The sequence below is a fragment of the Amphiura filiformis genome, chromosome 1 (assembly GCF_039555335.1).
Source record: "Amphiura filiformis chromosome 1, Afil_fr2py, whole genome shotgun sequence".
Taxonomy (NCBI): Eukaryota; Metazoa; Echinodermata; class Ophiuroidea; order Amphilepidida; family Amphiuridae; genus Amphiura; species Amphiura filiformis.
The window spans coordinates 68652206-68676106 of NC_092628.1; the positions used below are offsets into that span (position 1 = coordinate 68652206).

General features: G+C 36.1%; 1 protein-coding gene across 1 annotated transcript in view; it reads right to left on the reverse strand.

The window, feature by feature from the left end:
• Positions 1–6: 6 nt before the first annotated feature.
• LOC140152026 (ornithine aminotransferase, mitochondrial-like) overlaps positions 7–23901 on the reverse strand; it is a 57407-nt gene continuing 33512 nt past the window's right edge. Inside the window, exons 7-9 of the mRNA XM_072174330.1 lie at positions 21673–21786; positions 10702–10846; positions 7–1127 (exon numbers count right to left, since the gene is read on the reverse strand). Coding sequence (XP_072030431.1) covers positions 964–1127; positions 10702–10846; positions 21673–21786 — 423 coding nt within the window. The 3' untranslated portion in view covers positions 7–963. The remainder of the gene's footprint in view (positions 1128–10701; positions 10847–21672; positions 21787–23901) is intronic.

Consider the following 23901-nt stretch of genomic DNA (forward strand, 5'->3'; position numbering starts at 1 on the left):
TTCCCAACTGAATAGGGATGAATACTGTTGTTGACTATAGTCTGTCTCATCTCAAGTTGAGACTAATGCCATGTTGAATTTTGCAGTGGTATATTCGAATCATGAGCGCTATTCCCCGTGGGGCATATACACATGCATATGAGCGCACCGATTCGAATCTGCGACAACCAAATCCAACATGGCGTTATTTTTGAACTTGAGATGAGACACACTGTATCCACAGATCACGAGAGCACCTATCAGCGGCACTGCATAATTACACGCTGGATGCTTAGGGGTGCACCATAAGATTTTCCGGGGGCAAATTTTGTTATTTCCAATTTTAAGTATAACTTTATACAGAATTGGTTAAGCAAAATATTTTTATACTCATCAGTAGACCTATTTTTTCCCATCCATGCTCATACCTGGAAATCTAAATTTAAAATAAATGCTTTTTCTTTTCATATGTTACAATAATTGTGATAAATAGCTTCTTCCTAGCTCATACAGAGTTTTATAACTCTGTTTCTGTCGTTCTGCTTCTGCTACGAGGAAGACCCCTGTAGTGTTTTCTCAGTAAAACTGTTTACCTCCATAAACAGGATGTGAATATAATACTGTTTATGTTGAAAGGTTTTTGTTTTTATTTCTTTGGCCATATCATCATCAACATCCTTCTCAACTACCCTAATTTAAGTCATGAAATACTTAACTGACCCTGGTGGGGTATAATCCCACCTTACAATGTCGTTTTTAAAGACATTTCTTGTTTGCCTTTACAAAGTATGTTACACAATATGGGTACCAAATTACCTCTTTGGGTTTGAATTAAACTATGCAATGGCAATACCTATACATACATCACATTGGACAAGTATACTACATGCAGTAATTGGACAAAACTAGCTGGATGATATTCTTTCCCAGTCCACTGTTGAGTTACCATATTATTCTTTAGAACTAAATTGAATACATATCACTTTACTGGAAGGACATGATGGTCTTCTTGATGATGTCACAACACTCCATGACTTGTTCTTGTGTGATGACCAGAGGAGGTGCAAAGCGAATGATATCCCCATGAGTCGGTTTTGCCAGCAGACCATTGTCACGTAATCTCATACAAACCTTCCATGCATCAAATTCTGTCAACAAATAACACAAAAATACATATGTTGAATAACAAAAACAGAGCGCCTTTGAATGGATTCAAGGTACAGTTTCTGGTTTTAGCAATAATTTCTTTTGAACAAAAATCTGGGTTTTTAAAAATATTTATTTGAAGAGAATTGTGATTGCAGCTTTCCTATGACTCGTAACTACAATCCCGGAAAAAATGTGTTCGAACAACCACTGTAATTCCCATGTTCATCTTAGTATAGTGCGCACGCTATATGAGTCACTGGAAACTAAGATTTATAATAGAGTTCTCTCAATGTTCATCTTAAGCATATCCCCTCCCCTTTCCCCACCAATCAATGTTGGGAGAAGATATGTGAAGATGAGCATATTGGGTATGCCAACATTGTACGGGGGTAGAAGGGGGACTATTTCCAATAAGGCCTTTAAAGTGTTCGAACAATATTTTCTGAGATTGTCTGAGGAATTCTAAAATCAGTGTTTGCTTTTTCACATTTGGGATCATAACTTCAGATCCAGTAGAGCGATTTAAATGAAACTTGGACATGTTAGTTTATATATAATAAGGAACACATGAAATAAATAATATTACATTACATCCACAAATATTTCAGGGATCGGTCACTTTAAACATATATTTTCATCAAATTTTGAATAATTTAAGTCGAATAAGACGTAAAATACCTGATACATATTCCCAAACAGTTTAAAACATAGCAATTTGAATAGCTAAAAAGTTGACAATGTTTTTGGACAATCATGGACCATCTTTTGTATTTGCTATAACACTAAGGGCACGTCAATCAAACATCACACGGATGTGGGATGCAAATTTGTCAATGCTATCTGCAGTAGATAGCAAAATAATGCAACGACATCTACCACCCTATGTCCAATGCATTGCCAAACTTCTCCTTCCAAACCAGTAATTCCTGACCCCACAAAAGTAAACTTCAAAGATTTCAAGCAAAGAAAAAGAAAAAGAAGTCATTAAAGACCCCCCCACAAAAAATAATAATGAAAGATATAAGAAACAAAGAAACAAATCCAACACAAAATAGGAAAGAAAATGCCAAAATTAAATACAAGAAGATAAAACAAAAAATCTAAGTAAAAGGAAAATAATGCATTAAAAAAGGAGGAACAATAAAAAGTGCAAATGTCACTTGCTGTTCAATATGTTTCAAGTTCAAGTCCAATTTTACATTAAAAGACACATGCGCAATGTATAGGACACATCAATCAATAATATTTTAACTAACATGGTCAATGATTGGTGTGCAAGTTCAGGGTTATTTCATGATTGTCATTATTTTGATCGAAAAAAGAAAGAAAATATAAACAATTCAAAAATGTTGTTTTTCAGTTAAACAAACACCGATCATTATGAGCATTATAGATAATGACCTTTATTATTAGGCCTATGCAATCTCAAATTGGAACATTTCATTAAACATGATTTATGCGTTGTCTCTTCAGTGGGTATAACTGTGTACACTGAAAGTGTGAAAGCCTATTCATGGTAAAGGTAAATCATTGCAGATCTCCCATTGAAAACACACATTATGCACGGTTGACCACAAAACATAAAGAATAATAGGATTTACTTTTCTATTATATGGTGAATCGTTGGAAATGCGTGCTTGTCTATGTGTGTAAATCGTTATGATTCACCATTTGACCATCCTAACCATGGTGTATTTAAAATGTTTAATGGACACAATTTCACACATTAGGCTGATTTTCTTAAATGTTGGTCAAGTAATGTTTTTAAAACACTAATTGTGCATAGCTGTGCGTATCTCTCCCTTCCTATCACTCGCTCTCTCTCTCGTCCCCCTCCGATTTATCACACAGTGGTAAATTTGTGACATTTAAATACATAACATTAAATTTACTGAGTAATGTCTGTTTTAGCTGAATATAAAATGTTAACACCTTCTCTAAATTAATTATACCACATGTACACATGCTCAATAAACATGGCACATAAATAATTTAGGCCTGTATTTGTGTGTACAAAACGCTATGTTAAATCTATACTAACAGAACGCTATCAAAATATTCATTGATTTCCTCCATATTTTGTGGGATGATAGCAAATTATGTTTCTAACATGTGTGCCAAATTGCATTAAAATCGATGGCGTAACTGCAGAGTTATTGTCCAAAAACTAAAATCAGATGATTTTGCTAAGCAATTTTGTAGACAATCCCGGAAAAATGTGTTCGAACACCCACTGTAATTCCCATGTTCATCTTAGTATAGTGCGCACGCTATATGAGTCACTGGAAACTAAGATTTATAATAGAGTTCTCTCAATGTTCATCTTAAGCATATCCCTCCCCTTTCCCCACCAATCAATGTTGGGAGAAGATATGTGAAGATGAGCATATTGGGTATGCCAACATTGTACGGGGGTAGAAGGGGGACTATTTCCAATAAGGCCTTTAAAGTGTTCGAACAATATTTTCTGAGATTGTAGCTTCTATAGTTCATATAAAAAGTGTGCTGAGGCTTGTGGATCAACATCTAGGCGTTGTGCTCAAAGCGTAGCGCACTATAAATCACTGCGCTTTTTTTTTTCATATAGGGGGTAATTAATTTAAGGCCATTGGGCAAAGACAAACAAGTGCACAGCAGTCACCAAGAATGCTTAGGGGCATAAGGGACACAATTGGAAAGGAAAAAGACAGGGTTCTTGCCAGAGAAACATATTTGTTCAGACTTGTGGTAAAATTTGGGGTATTCATGATTTGCTTGGAATTCACTAGATCGTGAGCGGCATTCATGGACCCGGCACAATTGAAACACATCACATGGTGTGACACACTGGTTGTGCATCGATGGAGACACACAATTCTGTGTTGGATGCTCTATGTTTGAGAAAAACGCAACAAGGACCAGAATGCAGGTTTATCCTTAGTGTAAGAGAGAATGAAATACTAATATAGGATTAGAGTTAGGGTTAAGGTTAGGAATTAGGGTTAGGGTAAGGATTAGGGTTAGGGTAGGATTAGGGTTAGGGTTAGGATAAGAGTTGGGATTTGTTTGTTATTATCTTACACGAAGGATACACCAGAATGCACTGAACTCTTCCTCCATGGCAGAGGGAGACTGGGAGACAATAGGAAGTTATGATTCACCTATTTATTGGTTTCTATGGCTCTTGGCCATCTTTAAAATGAGAGGTTTACCCATGCGCTAAACAAGGCAACGGATGCTATTTTTAACCACTACTGTACTGATGCGAGTATAGTCCTACCTTCGAGTAAAGTCCCACCCCCAAATTTTCGAACAATTTCAGAAATTTCAAAAAAAAAAAAAAAAAATTGTAGGCCTATGTGTTTTGAATAAATTTGTACTCATGTCATACTCTATTAACCCTAACCGCCTAAGGGCTTTTTGGCGACGGGAAGGGAAAGAAGGAAGGAATAAAGAGAGAAAAGAAGGAAAGAAGTTGTTTGCTCTGGGTGGATTCAACCCGAGACCCCTCGCATGCCAGGCACTGGGTCGGCGACACTTTGCCACGGGTCTTGGGCTTCGCTGGCCAGCGAAACCGTGCCTATATATCACTTAGGGCGATTGCATCATCACACCACGTGGGATGCATGCACGAACAGCGCATATATCAAGTACTGTATACGCTGAAATTTTCGCGGTGGTTTAATTTTCGCGGATTTCGCTGATCAAGAGGCATCCGTGAAAATAAAACCCCGCGAAAACATGATAATTAAGCATTTTACTATGTTATTCTATTGAGGAGATATCCACAACCGCGAATTTAACAACCCGTGAAATTGTCAACGATACATGAAACCGTGAAAATATATTCCCGCGAAAATATTGGCGTATACAGTAGTATTTTGTAAGTAAAAGAGTCCAAGAGCAGAAATATTTGGTGTCAAACCACATTTGTATAGATTTATTTGCGTAGCAAAATTAAACACAAATTTTCGGTCATAGACCTTTGTCAAGTGGTATTTTGTAGTATACCATCCTGCTAGGGTTCAAAATGCATACAAATTCAATGCATTTTGAAATCATTAATAGAGTATGACATGAGTACAAGTTTATTCAAAACACATAGGCCTACAATATATTTTTTTAATCAACCATGAATGATCCTAGCATTTTTTTAAATTTTTTTATTCGAGTATAGTCCCACCCCCCAATTTAGAAAAATTTTCAACCAAAAACGGGGTGGGACTATACTCGCGTCAGTACGGTACTTCCCAGCTATCTTTTACATGTTTTATCACATCAGTTATGCAGTGAAACACTCATTTTATTTTTATTTTTGTGGAACAATATGTTTGGCACAGAAACTATAACCTCACTAGGCTGTTATTTTAATGCTGGTTTTATTTATTATGTTTTTAATGAAAAAGTAACCATTGGCCTAATATTGTTTTCATTTCTTTGATAAGGTCACATCTTCCCTGGAAAATGGTTACATATGATTTTCCCCTTGAAACTAAAGAATGGTGACATGTGATAGTGGCGTGTCCAGGGGGTGCTTGGGGCTAATGCCCCCTCCCCCCGCACTTTGTTAAAAATCATGTAAAATCAGTCGTTTTTGGCGATTTTAGCCATTAAGCCCCTGCATAACTCTGAAAGCGCCTCTGAGCCCCCCGCAGGAACAGATCCTGGACACGCCGGTGTATGACATTCTTCTGTCTGACATGACTCTGATACTTTACTATTCTGTGGTGATTATTATATGCTCATAGTTCAACATGGCATTAGCTAGACATGCTCCGTGGCTAAATACCAGAGATGCCACTTGGTTGCTGCAAAAAATCAGGCAAGTGAAGCGTAGCGAGCGAAGCTCTCGCCCAGCACGGCCGGGGGTCCAGGGGCCCGCTTAAGGGCCCCTGGTGGGGTCCAGGGGCAAGGCCCCGGTAGGGTTCAAGTGGGCGAAGCCAGATGGTTTCTGCACATTTAGCACCATAGGAAAGGCCATTTCAGAGGGTAAAAATAACATTTCAAAGCTCCTGGCTTTTATTGAAATGAACATAAAAATGACCACATTCTGTGAACAATTTCACAATAAAACAAAGTAAGCTTAGCTTACTGCTTGCATGACTTTTATTTCCATCTATCCGATTTAACGAACTCAAGCTTATAACTTTGCATTAAAAACACTAGGGCCTGTTTTTCTTCTTTTTTTAATGTCAACCATTAATGATCCTAGCATTTAGCTCTTGGTCCAGGGCCACTCCAAAAGCAAAAAAAAATAATAATAAAAAAAAAATACACAAAATATGGAAAAGCAGAAAGTTGCAGAGTTAGAATTTCAGTGAAAATCTGTGAATTAATTCTTCTAAGGATTCTCATTTTAAAATGTAACTTTAAAACCAACAAATTGATTCAAAACTGGTGTCACTTATATTACTTTTCTGCAACTTTGGCTACATGTTTATTTGTGTGAAAAGCTTAGAAAGTATAATAACGATTAAATTGCATCCAAGACATGGTTGGTTTGAAGATAACTTGAAGTAAGTCCTAAATCACATTTCCTATTTGTACTGGGTTATTAATTGTTTGCGATTTATCAATTCTGGACAGTTTATTGGGTGTTTATATAATTTGTGTTTCTAAATATATTCACATTAAGTACTATGTGTAATAAATAAATTTGTGGGGTCAAAAATTTCCAGCTGCCTGGTTGACCACGAAAAGTACACAAAATTATGTATAACAATTTTTCCCACTATACCAGGTAATTGTTTAATTTTGTACAGGGTGTCCCCAAAAAAGAGGCCCCTCATTGCGCCCTCTTTTTTCTCCTATTTCTGAAAAGTTGATCAAATATATTTTGGTATGTAAAGAAATCTTAAGTCGTTAGCTTTAATAAACCAAAACAATTATATCAATCGGCTCACAACTTTTGAAGATATGCTCTTTTAAAGAAATGTACCCGTTTTTCACTCTGTCCACGGAGAAGGTTCGCCTACTTCACATACCATATACTTCACATACCATATCAAACATTCCTCAATGATAACTTTATAAAATAACTTTATTTATGGAATGGGCTTTACCGGTGGGTTTATGGGCAATGGATTTTGTTGATAGTGCATTAATTTGTGGGTAAAATGGATGCGAATGGGACTTCTTTTTGCTTTACTTGCAATTACTTATTATTGCGTAGTTATTTATGCCTTTTTGTTTTATCATGTTTAATACTTTGTTGTTTCTTGCTTTCTTTCTTTTTTATTTGCAACATAAGTCATTTCTCTTTTTAGGATAAAAGGTAGCCCTAAAAGGCTGTTTGGTTTGTCTTTGGTTCTTCTGAAGTGAGTTTACTGTGCTGCTCTGCCCTCTACCTGGTTGCCTCCTTGGCGAATACAGGTTTCAGCCCTGGTCCTCATTGCATCAATTGCGTTGTGTACCATCCTTGTGCGCTGGATACTTGCGAATGCATTCAGTAATACTTTTGCGAAGATCTTAGATTTTGCCACAAAGGAAAAAAATCACGTTGTTTGAGGTCTGGTGATCGTGCAAGCCACTCCACAGCATGAGCCATCCCATCCACTCTGTTTGATATCCGTGGACAGAGTGAAAAACGGGTACTTTTATTCAAAAGGGCATACCTTCAAAAGTTGTGAGTCGATTAAATAATTGTTTTGGTTTATTAAAGCTAACAATTAACGGGTTCTTTACATACCAAAATATATTTAATCAACTTTTCAGAAATAGGAGAAAAAGAGGGCGCAAAGAGGGGCCTCTTTTTTTTGGGACACCCTGTACAAGGCTCTTTAGATATGAATTAAATGTCAATTGCAGTCTTGACCTGAGAGTTCTGAGAAATAAACCATTGAGTCTTACCAATTACACAGCTCAGAAAGGGAATTAAGAATTAATGGGAATCTTAAAAAAAAAGAAAAGCGCAATGATTTATAGTGCGCTATGCACAGGCACAACGCCTAGACGTCGATCCACAAGCCTCAGCACACTTTACAGGTTGTCGCTGACCACTACGGCCCCACATCATTCCATAAACCATTTAACCACAAATCCGGGACTTTGCTGCTACAAGAGCGCGCACCCTAGACATTCCATAAATAACCATCGCAACCAGGATCAGCTCCCCGAGTTTCGTACTGGTTACAACAAGACAATTAGCAGTAAGTTCCTTGTCCAGGGGAATTTCAAGCTAACTCAATTTTTCCACGAGAGCATATACTAGGCACCACCAGGGTTCGAACCCGCAACCTCTCGTACCATAGTCGAACGCCTTAACGATTGAGCTAACTTGACTGCTAGCTGGTAGGCTATTTACTGATCTAATAATCTTAATTATTTTAAAAACATATTGGTTTGATCAAATCAAACTGAAATGAAGAATGTAATTTTTATTTAATTATTATTTTTCCTTCTTGCTCTGAAACATGCATTTGACACATCCACAACCTACAAATGCTACTCTAAATTGAATTTATAAATGACATGTGTTAATGTTTACAGTTACAGGCTCAATGTAGTACTTGCTGATGATTCAAACAAACAAGAAGTGGATACTAGGCTAGTACATGTAACACTTCCAATTTGTTTTTATAAGGTATTTTTCTCATAATTTGAGGAAAATTATAACACAAGAAACATTTTCTGGTATGTATCTTGTAAATGACATTATCTCAACCATAATCTGCCAACATGTTTCTTCTTTGAATTGGAGAATAAAGGTATTTTTTAGCTGCTGTCATGCATCTGAAACATCGCGCAATGAAATTAAAATGTACTGATGCTGCGATTTTTTTTTAAAGCATCGCTTATCGCCATGTAGTGGAGTCAGGATCGGACTTTAAAGTAGTCCACTGAAATCGGCTTATTTGTTCACATTAACCTTGGCTTGCTCTAATCACAAGAAATATGCAGTTTACCTTGAATGTGTCAAAATAGTTTCATTTTAAGCTTTTAATGGATGCCCAATAGCACTATAAGTCAGTTAAATTGTCATTTTCCTCAATTTATTTTTTATCTTACTTGGAATCATTCATTTGTTGAGATTTTGTACCACTTTGCAGAATGAGTATTTTTATCTTACTTACAAGTATACCAAATTTTAATCAAATTAAATCCTACATTTTATAAGGAATTACCTACGGCTTAGAATCAATCAGTCCCGCTGTTGCTATGCCCCTCCCAATTACCGTAGTTCAAATAGTGCGTATGTGTATCTCACCAATGTGCACATGCTGAACAGTGTTATACCGTGTCATATATAAAGTGGCTAAGAACCAATAAGATTGCAGGAATTTTAAGTTTAAGAATTTTGAGCAACGTTACTGACTTTGTGTAAACTTACTCATGTATAGCCTGTATTATTAGGACAAAAAACATTTTATCATGAACATCATCTTGCCTGGATGATAACACACAACGGGCTTGACAGCATGATACACATGTATGTAAAACACATGTTAAAGTAGTCCACTGAAATTAGCTTGTTTGTTCACATTAACCTTGGCTTGCCCTAATCACAAGCAAAATGCACAGATTACCTTGAATATGTCAATTTATTTTTATCTTACTTGGAATCATTCATTTGTTGCGATTTTGTACCACTTTGCAAAACAAGTATTTTTATCTTTTTAAACAAAGCAGAAAATATTGGAGAGAAACAGTAATTATATTCAGCATTGAAGTGGTTACGTAATTCTCTTGGTTACCGAATCACGCTATTTTGGTATGCCTTCGAGTGCCATATACTTTGTGTGGTGATTGTTTTGATCGTGGTTCATTACTCAAGCGTGTGACCCGTTGACATAGTAACATTACGTAACTTCGCTGGTGAATTACCATGACTGCCCATTATTCAGAATCGCACTCTTTGATTTGTTAACTTAAAACACATCCATTATTCACCCATTTAGTCCCATTATTTACGTTTCTACTGCCTCGGACATATTATTTGCATGTAAAGGATAATGCATTACCCTTTATTTCTTAAATAATGGGTCAAAACATTCTATGTGTACGTGGCGCTCCACCTTGAAGTCAGCAAGTTAAAATTATTTGGGCAACAAATGGATAGTCCTCCTTGACTATTTTGTGGTAATAGAATAGAAATAAAGGGTGTAGCATTATTCTACATAACCAAATAAAGTGTCCTAGATCAAAATATAAAAAATAGACGTATAAGTAGTTTGCACATAAGAATGCCAGGGATGGGCGGATTTCAACATTAATAAGGCCTTAAAAAAAGTAACCCGACCTACCCTAAAATTAGGCCCGACCCTAGACTTTTTTTTTTTTAAATTGCAAAAAAAAAAAAAAAAATTAAATTAAAAAAAAGATCCACAGCTTTTATAAAACTTAATTTACAGCTTTAAAAGTTGCATTGGTAACTTTTTATCACAAAGAATATCCTTAAATAGGGGGCCTATATTTAAAAAAAAATATTTAAAAAAATCCTTACCTACCTACCCTTTTTTTTCATGTTACGCCAATCAAACAATTTTTTTAAGCCTAAGCGTAGGCACTAAGCAAGATAGATGGTAGTAACTCATATCCAACTTTGGTCTGAGTGGATCAGATCACATATGGTTGCATCCCATAAATCTCACATACCTGTAGATTCATGTATGACTATAGCATTTAACAATCCTTTTCCCCGGACTGTGGTTACTATGCCTTTGTCCAATTTGTTCAGCTCTGCTCTCAGCACTTCACCCATTTTCTGTGCATTTTCAGCTAACTTCTCCTCTTCAAGAACCTGTATCAGAACAAAAAGCCAAATTAAATATATATTACATAATGAAAAACATTAAAATTTAAATTGACAATACAAATCAAACTAAACTTGATCTTAACCAAGATGGATTACTTCTTGAAGAACAACACCTGGCAGGCCTGTCGCTAGACCAGTCGGACCTTTTTTCTGACAGGAATATTTTTCCCTTACGGTGCTCAAGAATTAAAAAAAGTGGGCGGAGTGGGCGGCGGAGAGAAAAAGAAATATTTTTAATTTGTTATTTTTTCATTTGTAACTACTTTTAATATTGCTATCGCAATACAACATCTCCAATGCCTCCAGCGACACACATTTAAAATTTCTACAATATTAATGTAGACAAGCACATGATTTTGCCGACAACACTTTTTGCCGACAAAATATTGGCAAATCTTTACAGTATATGAAATGTACTAGTTTGTACAATATTAGTTTGTACAGGTTCCATTTGTTTTCATGTTCAGAATAGACTGGCTAAACATGGGTCGATAGTAAAAAATAAACATATTTTGCTAGATCTGGATGTGCTCTGTTCATTGAGGGACTTTTTATAACTATCAACCCATGTTGCACTGGATTGCAAATCACTACAGAAAATTGAAATGAAATGCATTATGGGAAGTGTAAGATATCTTCTCTGGGCACAATCATAATGTAAACAGGGGTGCGAGAGGCTTCTGACAAAAAAGAGGAAAAATTACTAAAAAAAGATGAAAAACAGCGTAAAATCAGGGTAAATACACCAAATATGGGCTGAAAATAAAAGAAAATGTGTAAATTTTGGCATAAAAAAAGCTGAAATCAGCTTGAAAGCTGAACTCTCACACCCCTGCATAAAACCATGAACATGGCCTTATTTTATTTCTTGAGATTTTGATATATTATAAAGACTTGTCAAGGTTTCTGGCATGTTAATGCAGTTATGAAAGCAATTAATTTATTCAATTACATAACACTGAATTGACAAATTACTAGTCAGAAGGAGTTAATAATTATCAAAGCACTGATTGTCCTATCTCTTGTTTCATTCTAAAATAAATAATCTAATTTTGTATACTAATCTAAAAATCACCAGTACCCTTGCTATGATTGATCAGAGACATGTTGAAGTATAATATACAGAGATGCCAGTCAGTGTTGGCAAAATATCCTGAATGGCAACAAATTTCTTGAAAAATGTACTTTGCCTATACATTTCTATAGGATCATCCAAGAAAAATGTCCTGAAATCAGGAAATATCCTGAAGACTGGCAACACTGAATATATAATTATGATGGCTTAAATTTGAACATTTGTGCAAAACATGCCAAGAGAGCCCCTCCCAGGGCCTTCAAGTAAGCAAAAATCCAAGTGCGTCCAGGGGCTCTGTCCCCTGCACCCCCACCAGAGCTTTGCCCTGGACCCCACCAGGGGCCCTAAGGTGGCCCATATACTCTCCCGACGAAAAGTTTTTCCGCACCCTCTATAACCGCAAAAATTGTTAAATTGTAATGATACTACAAATGGAAAACGTATCAAACCTAACTGTCACTAAAATATAAACCCTTTAATCAATAATAGTCATAATTGCAGGAACTTGGAACCCTCATTTATTACAAAAATAAAGAAAGAAAAAATATTGTTGCTATCAAAAAGTTGTCATGATCGACTTGTAGTTATCCCAACTGCACTGCTGGTCATCATCAACAATGTTTGATGCAACAGTGGTTTAAATTTGATGCAAACGCTATGTGGGTTCCGTTGTTATTATTATCTTGGGTTTTTTTTTTTTTCGGCCGTCCAGATTTCGGGCGATTGTCCATTGAGCCATGAATCTCCTTTGAGCCATGAATCTCCTTTTTTTTCTCAAATTATATCGCACAGATCCCTGGTCAATATTCAATAATCTTTCAATTTCACGGTTAGATTTTCCTTCACTATGATATGCTTCTATCATTTCCTTCTGGTGATTGGTAATTTTTGGCATTTTAGGCCTGATCTGATGTTAAAACTGAGCAATTTTGGAAGTCGAAATTAAACTATAATGCGCTGCTAGATAGGAAATCTCTGTAGTGAGGCTGCATGATATTAACTGAATGGAATTTATCTCTTTTGGATCGTGGCAAATAACATAATCGCATAACAATTAATAATCCATTGTAATCGGGGGATAGCTTTATTCCTCTAGTATCGCAATTCATAACCTTGATCATTTGTTATGCATCACATGTTTTAAAAAAGAGTTCAAATACCCCGGGCGTCATCTGTTGTTATGGTGGTGGTCAAAAACTGACGTCATAATTAGCTAATTAAGCACAGCGCCACCACGTTTCCTATGGGGACTTTGTACAGGTTTTTCATGAGATCATAAGAAAGTTTGTTTCGTTATTTTCCAGCAATGTTTTGATGTTGAAAAGTTGATTAAAACTGATTAAAGGTATTATAGATGATATTGAAGTAAATAAATAGGTTTCAAGTTAGTATTATTTTCTAAAAATTCCACAATTGTTACTGCGGAAAAACTTTTCGTCGGGAGAGTACATGTACATGCTGCTCAGGTTCATTTCATTTCAGACAGTGGCTCTTCACCTATTTGACAATGCCTGTTCTAGTATTTTTAATAAGCCAATGAGGATGGAATAAGGGGGAAATAACAATGTAATCAACAACCTGATAGATACTCCCTCTTCATTCCGGTATGTAATAAAACTGTATTGAAGCTTTTTAAATAGAATGAAAACATGAATGATGTATCAGAGATCTACATTGCCAAGTGCTGCATATCTGGGAGATATGAAAAACATGCTATCAGAAGACCACATACATGTCGTTTTGTGACCAATTTTACCCCATTTCATTTTGTTTCTTGCAAAAGCCAGAGAAAAACCATACTTTCATGAACAAAATGTCCATGCAAAAAAAATAATCTAATATTTTCTCACTGAGTGCGTAACTGAAATTACAATGACGTGGGCAAAACCCGGATGGAGAGATTTCCATAAATTTCATCAAATGTATTGTAAGAATTTATTTTGCCATCTGTGATGTAATTAGTGAGTATTAATAAGGTGATCATGTTTTTGCATTAGTGTATTAATTAAGTTAATTTGCCCAGAACCACATAAAAGACTTGAAAAGCAGCTTTAAAAAGTTTAAATCAATGTAAAAGGTTCATCAAAGGGAACAGATGGGCAAATTAACTTAATTAATACATTTGATGAAATTTATGGAAATCCCCCCTCCGGGTTTTGCCCACGTCATTGTAATTTCAATTACAACACACAAAGTCTTCTGGAACAATAGTGAATATCTCATACCAATCAATAAGACAATCACGACTCAAATTAATCCTGTTGTAAACAAATTAAAGATCAAAAACTTTTCCTAGTATAAACAGGGTCTTGTTAACAGGTTTTTGAGTTTAAAAAAATTGAGGAGTGCTATTTTGTGAATGAGGAATGTGATCATAACACTTATAGGAGTATTTCATGATCATAGCATCGATCGTCTTTTTATGACACATTTCAGTATATATCAACGAAAAAAGCTTATTTCTAAAATTTCAGTTGCTTCCGATTTTGCGTTTGTGAGTTATGCACGATTATGTGTATTGCACTGCTCCATAGACAATGTGTTGTAATTTCGTTATGGTATACCAGAACGAAATTCAAATTTCACGATATCTTTGCTAAACAAAATAATCTGCAAGAATTTTTTGGTACATAAACATTATTCAGTCACTTGTGATATAAAAATCTCAACTTTTTTTGAGAAAAGTGGGGGGATGATGCTGTGGATCACGAAATGCCCTTTTAAATATGATGTAAGCTTAAAGATTAAGGAGTGCTTTAAATCACACTCCTTAAGTTCATTTTTCCTTATCAGTGGTGTGCGCAGGATTTTTGACTGAGGAGGCACACAATCCTGTTCCCCCGAATGAAAGGTTGACCCAATTTTTTTAGATGGTTTTGAGTAAATAAAAAGCAATAAAAACCCAAAAGATTATAGGCGCTACCAACCAAAATCAACAAAATTTGATGTATTGGTTTCCCAATTTTTTAAAACCTCCCAGGCTAGGTTTTTTAACCTTAAATATGGCCGTTTTTAAGGGCTAAAGTGGTAAAGCTTACTCTAAGTTTAATTCACTATTCATTGTTTCATCTAGATGATCTTTTCAGCAAATTTTCTGGCTCCAACTGGAATGAACAGTGACCACTCCAGTTCCCCGGAATGACCATTTTGCCCCGACTGCAGGGGTGTCTATTCTTCCAGAAAATCTAAATTATTCCCTCACCCTATCATGCTGTGTCACATCCTTCCCAGATTCTTCCCCAACTGGAATCCAAAAAAATGGACCCAACGGGACTCTGGAAAATGAACCATTGCATCAAAGCCTATGGACCAATGGTTAGGGAAGACGGACTCAGACTGTCGAACACCCCTAGGCTCTTTATTATTTTCAGAGCTGTGATTTATTATTTTCAGGGCTGGAAGTTCGGCTTTTTTTGTTTGATATTCAACCTTTTTTGTTCTGTAACAAAAGTATAGGATCTTCCCAAATTATAGCTTTTTTGCCGACTGTTTTTAGCATTTTCAGCACTTTTGTATGTTTTATATAGCAGAGTTTGGAGATTGCCACTGAACTATTGCTTCTAGGGAAGGATCTGAAGCTGAGGTTAAAAGGGAAGACAAACTTGGTCAAGTTTAAGTTAGCTAATTGGTGGTTCTGTCTTCCCTTACAATCCCAATATGCTTCCCTAGATAGTTAGGTGTCCAAAGTGAAAAGAAGATGAATTTTGTATGAAATATGTAAATTCCTATAGTGTATGACCATATAGTCAGTAATTGCACAGGCAGGGAAGAATTACTGATCCAACTCTTCCCTGTTTTCCTTCAAAATAATTATTTTTGGGATGGGAATGGGTAAAAGCCAAGGGACCATTACATATAATATGCTAAAGCTATATGTAAAAATGCTCAAAACGGGCTAAAAAAAATAAAAACATGGAAATGTGGGCAAAAAAAAATCAATTCTTTTTAAAAAAGGAAAATTCTCATGCCTGCCTACCCTGTAGAGCAGTCACTGCCAGCAAGTGACCTTCTATTTTCATTCCAAAAATAGCCATAAAAGTTGTGGACTTTTCCCAAAATTTCCCCAAATTGGTTCATTTTATTTTAATCTTCCTTGAATCCTGTTGACTTTCTTCTTATTTTCTTTTGCCTTCTATTTTTTTTCTTTATCAAAACACAAAAATCTTCCCCAAAGAGTTAAAATCATTCCCTCCCCTTTGGGGGCGAATAACGTTAGAATAGATACCCCTGCCCAACTGATAGATCAAACCCCCCCTTTGCACACATCACTGTGCCTTAATATGGTTAACTTTGCACCTTCAAATATATAAACCATCTCAAATATAGGTCTTGGTATTGGGAAACTTTCTTTGTGGAGGTATCATGTCAACTAAATACGTAGAAAAGTTGTTTTTTGCCTTGTAAAAGTACCATAATTTTTTGCCATTTTCTACGATTGCTTTTCTCTGATAAAGGTACCAGATGAGTCAACCTTCCTTTTACGCACTACTAGCCAATCAAGGGTCATGTGGAGTTTACTTGACGGTGACGTGAGACACAAACTAGTCTTTTAAATTCTGTCTCCGATTATAGATGTAGCTTGTATAATAGTCAAATAACAAAGGAAACAAAGAATTGAGTTTGTTTGATAAGGCAAAAAAAAGGTGTTGTTTGACCCCCACGCTTGTTATTTTCAATCCACTCTATTTATCAAGGCACTCTTTAAGGTTAGCCGAGAGTTTTTCATGCGCTTGATTTCAGAGGGCGTAAGTTCATAACAGAAACAGCCATGCAGAAAATGAACAAGCGTACTGGGACGTAGGCCTACTTTACAATAGAATATTGATCCACGGTCAAGACATGAAACTTGGCTTAGCTCGTGCCCGGAGCTCGTGAGTCGGGGGCGTCATGAGGGGCGGCATGCGGGTCGGATGCCGAGGAGGGGCACAAGCCGTTTCGGCAATTTTCATAAGGATTTTATAAATTTTAAATATAACATCAACAACAGTATCAAAAAGCAATTATTTGCAAATCGAATTTGGGAAGAATATTAAAAAAGACAGACTTAGCAGGCCTACAAATTTCTGAATTATATATAAAAGTGAAAAACAATCAATCACGATTCACTGCAGTCAGCGAATCAATCAAATAAAACTAAAAAGAAAGGAGCAAGAAAGAATAAAGAAATAGTGAAAAAGAGAAAGAAAGAGAGAGAGAAAAAAAAAAAAAAAGAACGACAAAGAAAGGAAGAAAGAGAGAAAGAAATTAAAAAAAAAAAAGAGAGAAAGAAAAGAGGAAAGAAAGAAAGTAAAAATGAGAAAAAGAAAAAAAGGAAAGAAAATTCAGCCACATCGGGACTCGAACCCACAAAAATTGTTCATAACAAATTTCCAGTCCAACGCCCTATCCACTCGACCATACATCAGCTTACGAAATTTCTTGTTCTCGAAGCGGATATGTAACTATTGATGCAATTACTTTATGATTACAATCGCGTCCGCACAATGGCTCTTAGAATAAACACGCATGTCGGCGCTGAAATTTTGAACGAAGTGATGGAGGAAAAACCTCGTTTTTTGCAATACTAGCTTCAATTTGGAGTGAAAATCAAATGGGATAGCAATTGGCAGAATGTTGAGAAATAATGTAGGTATTCAGATGTCTAAATTAACGCCCGTTATCAAGATATCGATAATTTCACAAAACAGTTTTTTCTCAGACAAGATTCTCGAAAATGTTCCCCAAAAACGGGCTTTTTAAATTTAATCGGTACTGTATTTAGTTCTTCCCCATGGCAACATTATTTCTTTAATCGATTTGTAGTACAATACAAAAAAGGAGAAAACAATCACTCGGCGTGGTTTTATACGGAGCGAAAATTTGAAAAAAAACTGCATGGAACGTGTTTTTGATCTTGTGAACATGGTGCGTAAAAATGATTTAAACGAAGGATTTTCAAACGGATTCTAAATTTTTTTATAAACACACAAAAATAATGTAAAGATACATCCATGCACCAACATTTGACTCACTGCGATATTTGATTGCTGAGAAAACGCGGTTTTAGAGAACAACTTTATACGTCTTTTATACGTTTTTTATACGTTTCTTCGTGTAACCTTAATATACTGGAGCCTGTCATTACCCCACCCCACATCATCAACCCTCCCAACATGATATACCATGATTGCATAACAAGAGTACATGTAACCGAATGGTAAACCATGCTTTATCCCTTTTATTTCAAAGTCTGATCCTCTTGCTTCCCATGCAGTACCATTTTACACCTCTCCAACTGCAATATATATGCCTTGCATTTTATAATCTTCCATTGTTTACTTACTATGCTAATGTTACAATTGTTTTCAAGAAGTAAATGTTATCCAAATGGTTACATTTCATGCTATTTCAGCCCATCACATCAAAGCTTCCATTGGGTGCACCATTCCTTTTTAAAGAATTTTTATTTGGCATGGGGGTCGTGTGGCGCAATGGTTAGAGCATTGGACTCATGATCGTAAGGTTGTGGGTTCGAACCCCATCTCGGCCATTGCTTCTACTCAACAGACCCTAGAGTAATCATTATACCGTCCAAAAATGGACCATCAGGCTATGATGTTTCCAAATAGACGTAAAAGTTTGTAGAAATTGACCCTGTGTCAGCTTGGTGAAATGGCGATGAAAATCGCCCCTGCCGAGTTCCTCCGGGAGTTTCCAATAAGACAGACAGACAGACAGACTTTACAATTTTACCAAATATAAACTAATTAGATTCAAATTAGGTACCTGGAGCTATCTACATGCATTTGATATTATATCAACCTAATTAGAGTTATTTGTCCGCAGCAAAATTCCCAGGTTTAATCCCTATTAGTATTTAATCACTGCGTAATTAGATCATTATGACAGTAATCCAAGACAAGAGACAATATCTAAGGACATATATAATTATTTGTTTTCTGTATATCACTCGTAATTAGATCATTATGACAGAAATTCAAGCCTAGAACAAATAACAAAGGACATATTAATTTATTTTCTGTATATCACTACCAAGGCTCCCGCTAGCCTTCAAAAGCTCTGCGTCCGATCGGACGCACAACTGTAAAACCAGGTCGGGAAATGTGCGTCCCACAATATTTTTGTACGTCCGTACATATGTTGATGTATTGGGCAACAGGCAATACAATTTTACATGGCTTCTGGTTGCCGGTATTGCATCGCATCGCATCTCAGTTTGATGCAAATATTTGACTATTTCCTTCCATTTTTCTGATGAGATTTTTAAGATTTATGTAACTGTTATTCTCTATAATAAATTATGTGAATGTATACTTGCTGACTCTGTACGATAATTAAGAAATTTGTAATTTTGTTCTCATGTTTTAAGCTTAAGATCACACAACATAAGAATTTGCGTCCAGCAGGAAACCTTGATCACTACGTAATTAGACAAGAGAAGAGACAAAACAACAAAAGGACATAATTAATTTGTTTTCTGTGCTCATCTGTTCATATCTTTTTTAAAGATTGGTCTGAAAAAATAACCACAGGGTTTTATGCAGCTTTGCTCCAAAGCCAACCTGAATTTTTCACCAAATATTAAAAATAATTGAGTTGAAATACCATGACATGATATGTCTCCACTGACACTGGTCTGAAGAGCTGGTGCATCAGTGAGAGGGGTTTATATGATATTACAAGTTGTTGGTTTTTATTTGTAAATTACGCGGAGGGTAAAATGTGTTCCCACCAGAAAGGTTAATATTTTCTGCACACACACAGCCACAGATAGAGCCATACATCAGAGCACATTTTATAGTCCCATATCCAAACTTCATTTGGCACAGATTAACCTGTTCAAACTAGCTTTTCACATTTCAACTTTTTACAAACTGATGATATCCTCTCACTTTTCCCATAACCATTTTTAACTTTTTTTCCTTTGCAGTAAAATAGGTTTCTTAAATTTTTGGTCCTTTCTGTAATACCACCATGACAACAACTCATCACCTCTTCAAGTAGATTACCAACAATTACTTAAAAGCTCTAGACAACAGAATCATTTCAAGATGTATATTATGAAGAATTTGAACTCAAGCCTTACTTACAATATATGACATGGTATATCAAAAGGAGACACCTTTGGGCAGGATCGTAAATGGAGAAATGGCAAAAAATCTGCCCGGGGTGACTTTTTTACAATTTGGGTTTCTTGCAAATTTGTGATGTTAATAATACGTTTGTGAAGGTTGCCATTCATCCAGGTTTAATAAATATTAAATTAAACATAAAACTGATCAACTGGGCTCACATTTATTTGATGTTAATAATGTTTAAAATACCGGAATATAGCTGGCATCTTGTATTATTTCAGACATTTTTTTTTTTTTTTCTTACTCTCAACATTGTTAATAATATTTTAAAAGCCGATATCTCAATTTCCAGTTTTATACTACCATAACTTGTGAACTCAATATCTTCGCTTAGGGGAAAACGGCACTGTGGAGCAAAATATCTCTATATATTTAAGATATGTAAAACACTCAAAATTGATAACCTGCCCAAAAGTGTCTCTTTTTGATATACCACGTCATATATGCTGTAGTTACCAATAGGTTAATGGCGCCATGCTCTCCCGAACTAATGAAAAACATTACTTTTACGAATAATTCTAGATATTTGAGCCCCAATGTTTAAAGATACCAGCTATTTCTCTAATGCAACCATAACAACGTTGCATACAAATGGGTTCTCTCTGCAGGCTGAGTTATGCTCTTGTTCAATAATCATTTGGATGTGAACTTCAAACCACATGTTCGATGATTTGAACACTACGCCTACTTGAAACCTTACAATGAGTTAATTACCACCATAGGTGGAACCATGCTCCCCAGGGCGGATAGTAAGCATCACTTCACCATCTGATTTACCAGTAATGCTGCCATTGCAACCTTGCACCCTAATGGGTTACCACCATAGGAGGAACCATGCTCTCCAGGGCGGATAGTAAGCATCACTTCACCATCTGATTTACCAGTAATGCTGCCATTGCAACCTTGCACCCTAATGGGTTACCACCATAGGTGGAACCATGCTCTCCAGGACGGATAGTAAGCATCACTTCACCATCTGATTTACCAGTAATGCTGCCATTGCAACCTTGCACCCTAATGGGTTACCACCATAGGTGGAACCATGCTCTCCAGGACGGATAGTAAGCATCACTTCACCATCTGATTTACCAGTAATGCTGCCATTGCAACCTTGCACCCTAATGGGTTACCACCATAGGTGGAACCATGCTCTCCAGGACGGATAGTAAGCATCACTTCACCATCTGATTTACCAGTAATGCTGCCATTGCAACCTTGCACCCTAATGGGTTACCACCATAGGAGGAACCATGCTCTCCAGGGCGGATAGTAAGTATCACTTCATTATCTGACTTACCTGTAATGCTGCCATTGCACCCTAATGGGTTACCACCATAGGTGGAACCATGCTCTCCAGGGCGGATAGTAAGCATCACTTCATTATCTGACTTATCTGTAATGCTGCTATTGCAACCTTGCACCCTAGTGGGTAACCACCATAGGAGGAACCATGCTCCCCAGGGTGGATAGTAAGCATCACTTCACCATCTGATTTACCAGTAATGCTGCCATTGCAACCTTGCACCCTAATGGGTTACCACCATAGGTGGAACCATGCTCTCCAGGACGGATAGTAAGCATCACTTCATTATCTAACTTACCTGTAATGCTGCCATTGCAACCTTGCACCCTAATGGGTTACCACCATAGGTGGAACCATGCTCCCCAGGACGGATGGTAAGCATCACTTCATCATCTGCAAGTACTGCAGAAACCTAGAAACAAAACACAAGATAATATAAACAAGTAAATTAAGAAAAACAAAAAAACAACTATCCAGCAAACACAAAATGTTTTTCAAATGTTATAAGTGTGTTTTTGATTTTGGTCAAAACATTTTCATAACAATTAACATAACAATTGTAAATAATATGTTATTTTGTAAATATTCTGTATAAATCTGGCAAATATCATTTTACTTTATGCATGCATGACGGCTTGCTTGGAAAGCAGTGCTAGCCACTGAAGTAGTTTAAATCCCTCAATAAAGATTTCAAAAGTCAAAACCTGGGTTATATAAAGGTCATGAAAACATTTTATATGAAAAAACAGTTGGGGGGGTTGGTGTGTATATCTGCCTACTGGAGATGCATCTATGCTGCAAAGATTGACACCCATACTAGCTTAGATCAAGAGATATCGCATTGACAAGGTTTTAAGCAATTTAACCCTATTGACCCATTTGACCTTTGACCCATCTCAACTACCACCTACTTGAGATACATCCATGCTGTGAAGATGGACACATACTCGCTTAGATCGAAATATTGTGTTGACAAGGTATGGACACACACACACAAGCAGACGGACACACAGACGCATAACATTTCTATAGACTCCCTTGACCAATTCTTGGCAAGGGACAAATCAGAAGAATATGAAAAGCTAGAGCTGCAAAATTACTATAATCTATTTTACTCCTTTCAATTTTCAGGGATGATAATTACTGTCTATGTTGAAAGAAAAAAGCTGGGGAAAAGGTTGAGTCAAAATAACCCAAAGCAACAATATGAAAATAAAAACTGTGAAAACTTAGATAACAAAAAACAGGAATCTGTAATCTGTTAAAACAGGAAAATTAGCATGCACACATCTGATAAAAGGAAATTTATTTGCATATCATCCTCATAGTGAATGGCTACAGTTAGTTCCCTCATGTTTTAACAGTCCTTATGAAGATATTCAACATTGGGGGGCTGACCAAACTAATTTGGTTCATGATCTGTTCTGAAAGTGCAAGGGGGGTCACCTCAGAGTCTGAAAATTTAGCAAAAAATTGGTAAGAACATCAATTTTTCCAGTATTTTATCAAATATTTTACTTTTAATTATTGAGGAGTTTGAAGGGTATTTGAGCCCCTGCAACCACCTGAAAATCAATTTTTGTACTATCCTGGCATTATATCTATTATATTGATAGTTTGGAGGACTTGAATCAAAGAACATTCTCGCAATCAATCTAGATTAAAGCATATGGCTCAAAATAACAACTGGTTCTTAAACAATATAGAATTACAATCAATAAAGTGTTTTAATGAACAAAACACCCTGATTCATCAAACAATAAGCATTAATCACCCCAATAGTCAGAAATGTCATTTATATCTATTTTAAGATACATTTAGTCAAAAAACAGTGAATTTGATGCATCTTGAAGGATATTACTTGCGTCATCTGTTACCATTTACAGGAAAACAAGTAGACACATGTTTAGAACTTTGTAAGTCAATTCTGTTTAAAAAAAAAAGAAATTCCCAGTTCTCCAACTTGTAGGGTTCTCGACATAAAGCGTCGGCCACAATGACTTCACCTTGACGCACATCATTTTTGCCAGGGCAATTTCACTAGGAGCTGTACACAGTTTACTTTAAATAGGTGAAGCCTGTATGCTTCCATTATGTCATGTTTTGGGATAAAACTTTTTTAAATTTGATAGTTTTAAAAAAAAGCATGAAAAAGTGCATGCAATTGGGCTAGAAAGGCCAAAAACAAGCTGAAATTAAAAGAAGTGCAGAAATTTGGACAACAAAAAAGCCTGAATTCAGGTTTAAACCTGAAAATTCGCATGCATGGAGGAAGAGGTCCATATGCAACATTCCACCAGGTTTCACTACCATGCGCCTTACCAGTTCCCAGAAATTGTGCTCACAAGTTTTGATTTATGCAAATGAGCTATCAAATTAGCATATTTTGCAATGAAAACTTAGTGGAATTGGTAGACCACTAATTGCCCATTTTGCATACTCTGGCTATTATATTTAAGCATAAACGCTGATTTGTATTAATTTGTGTGCAATTATTGATAGATTTTCACATCTGATATTTTCAGTC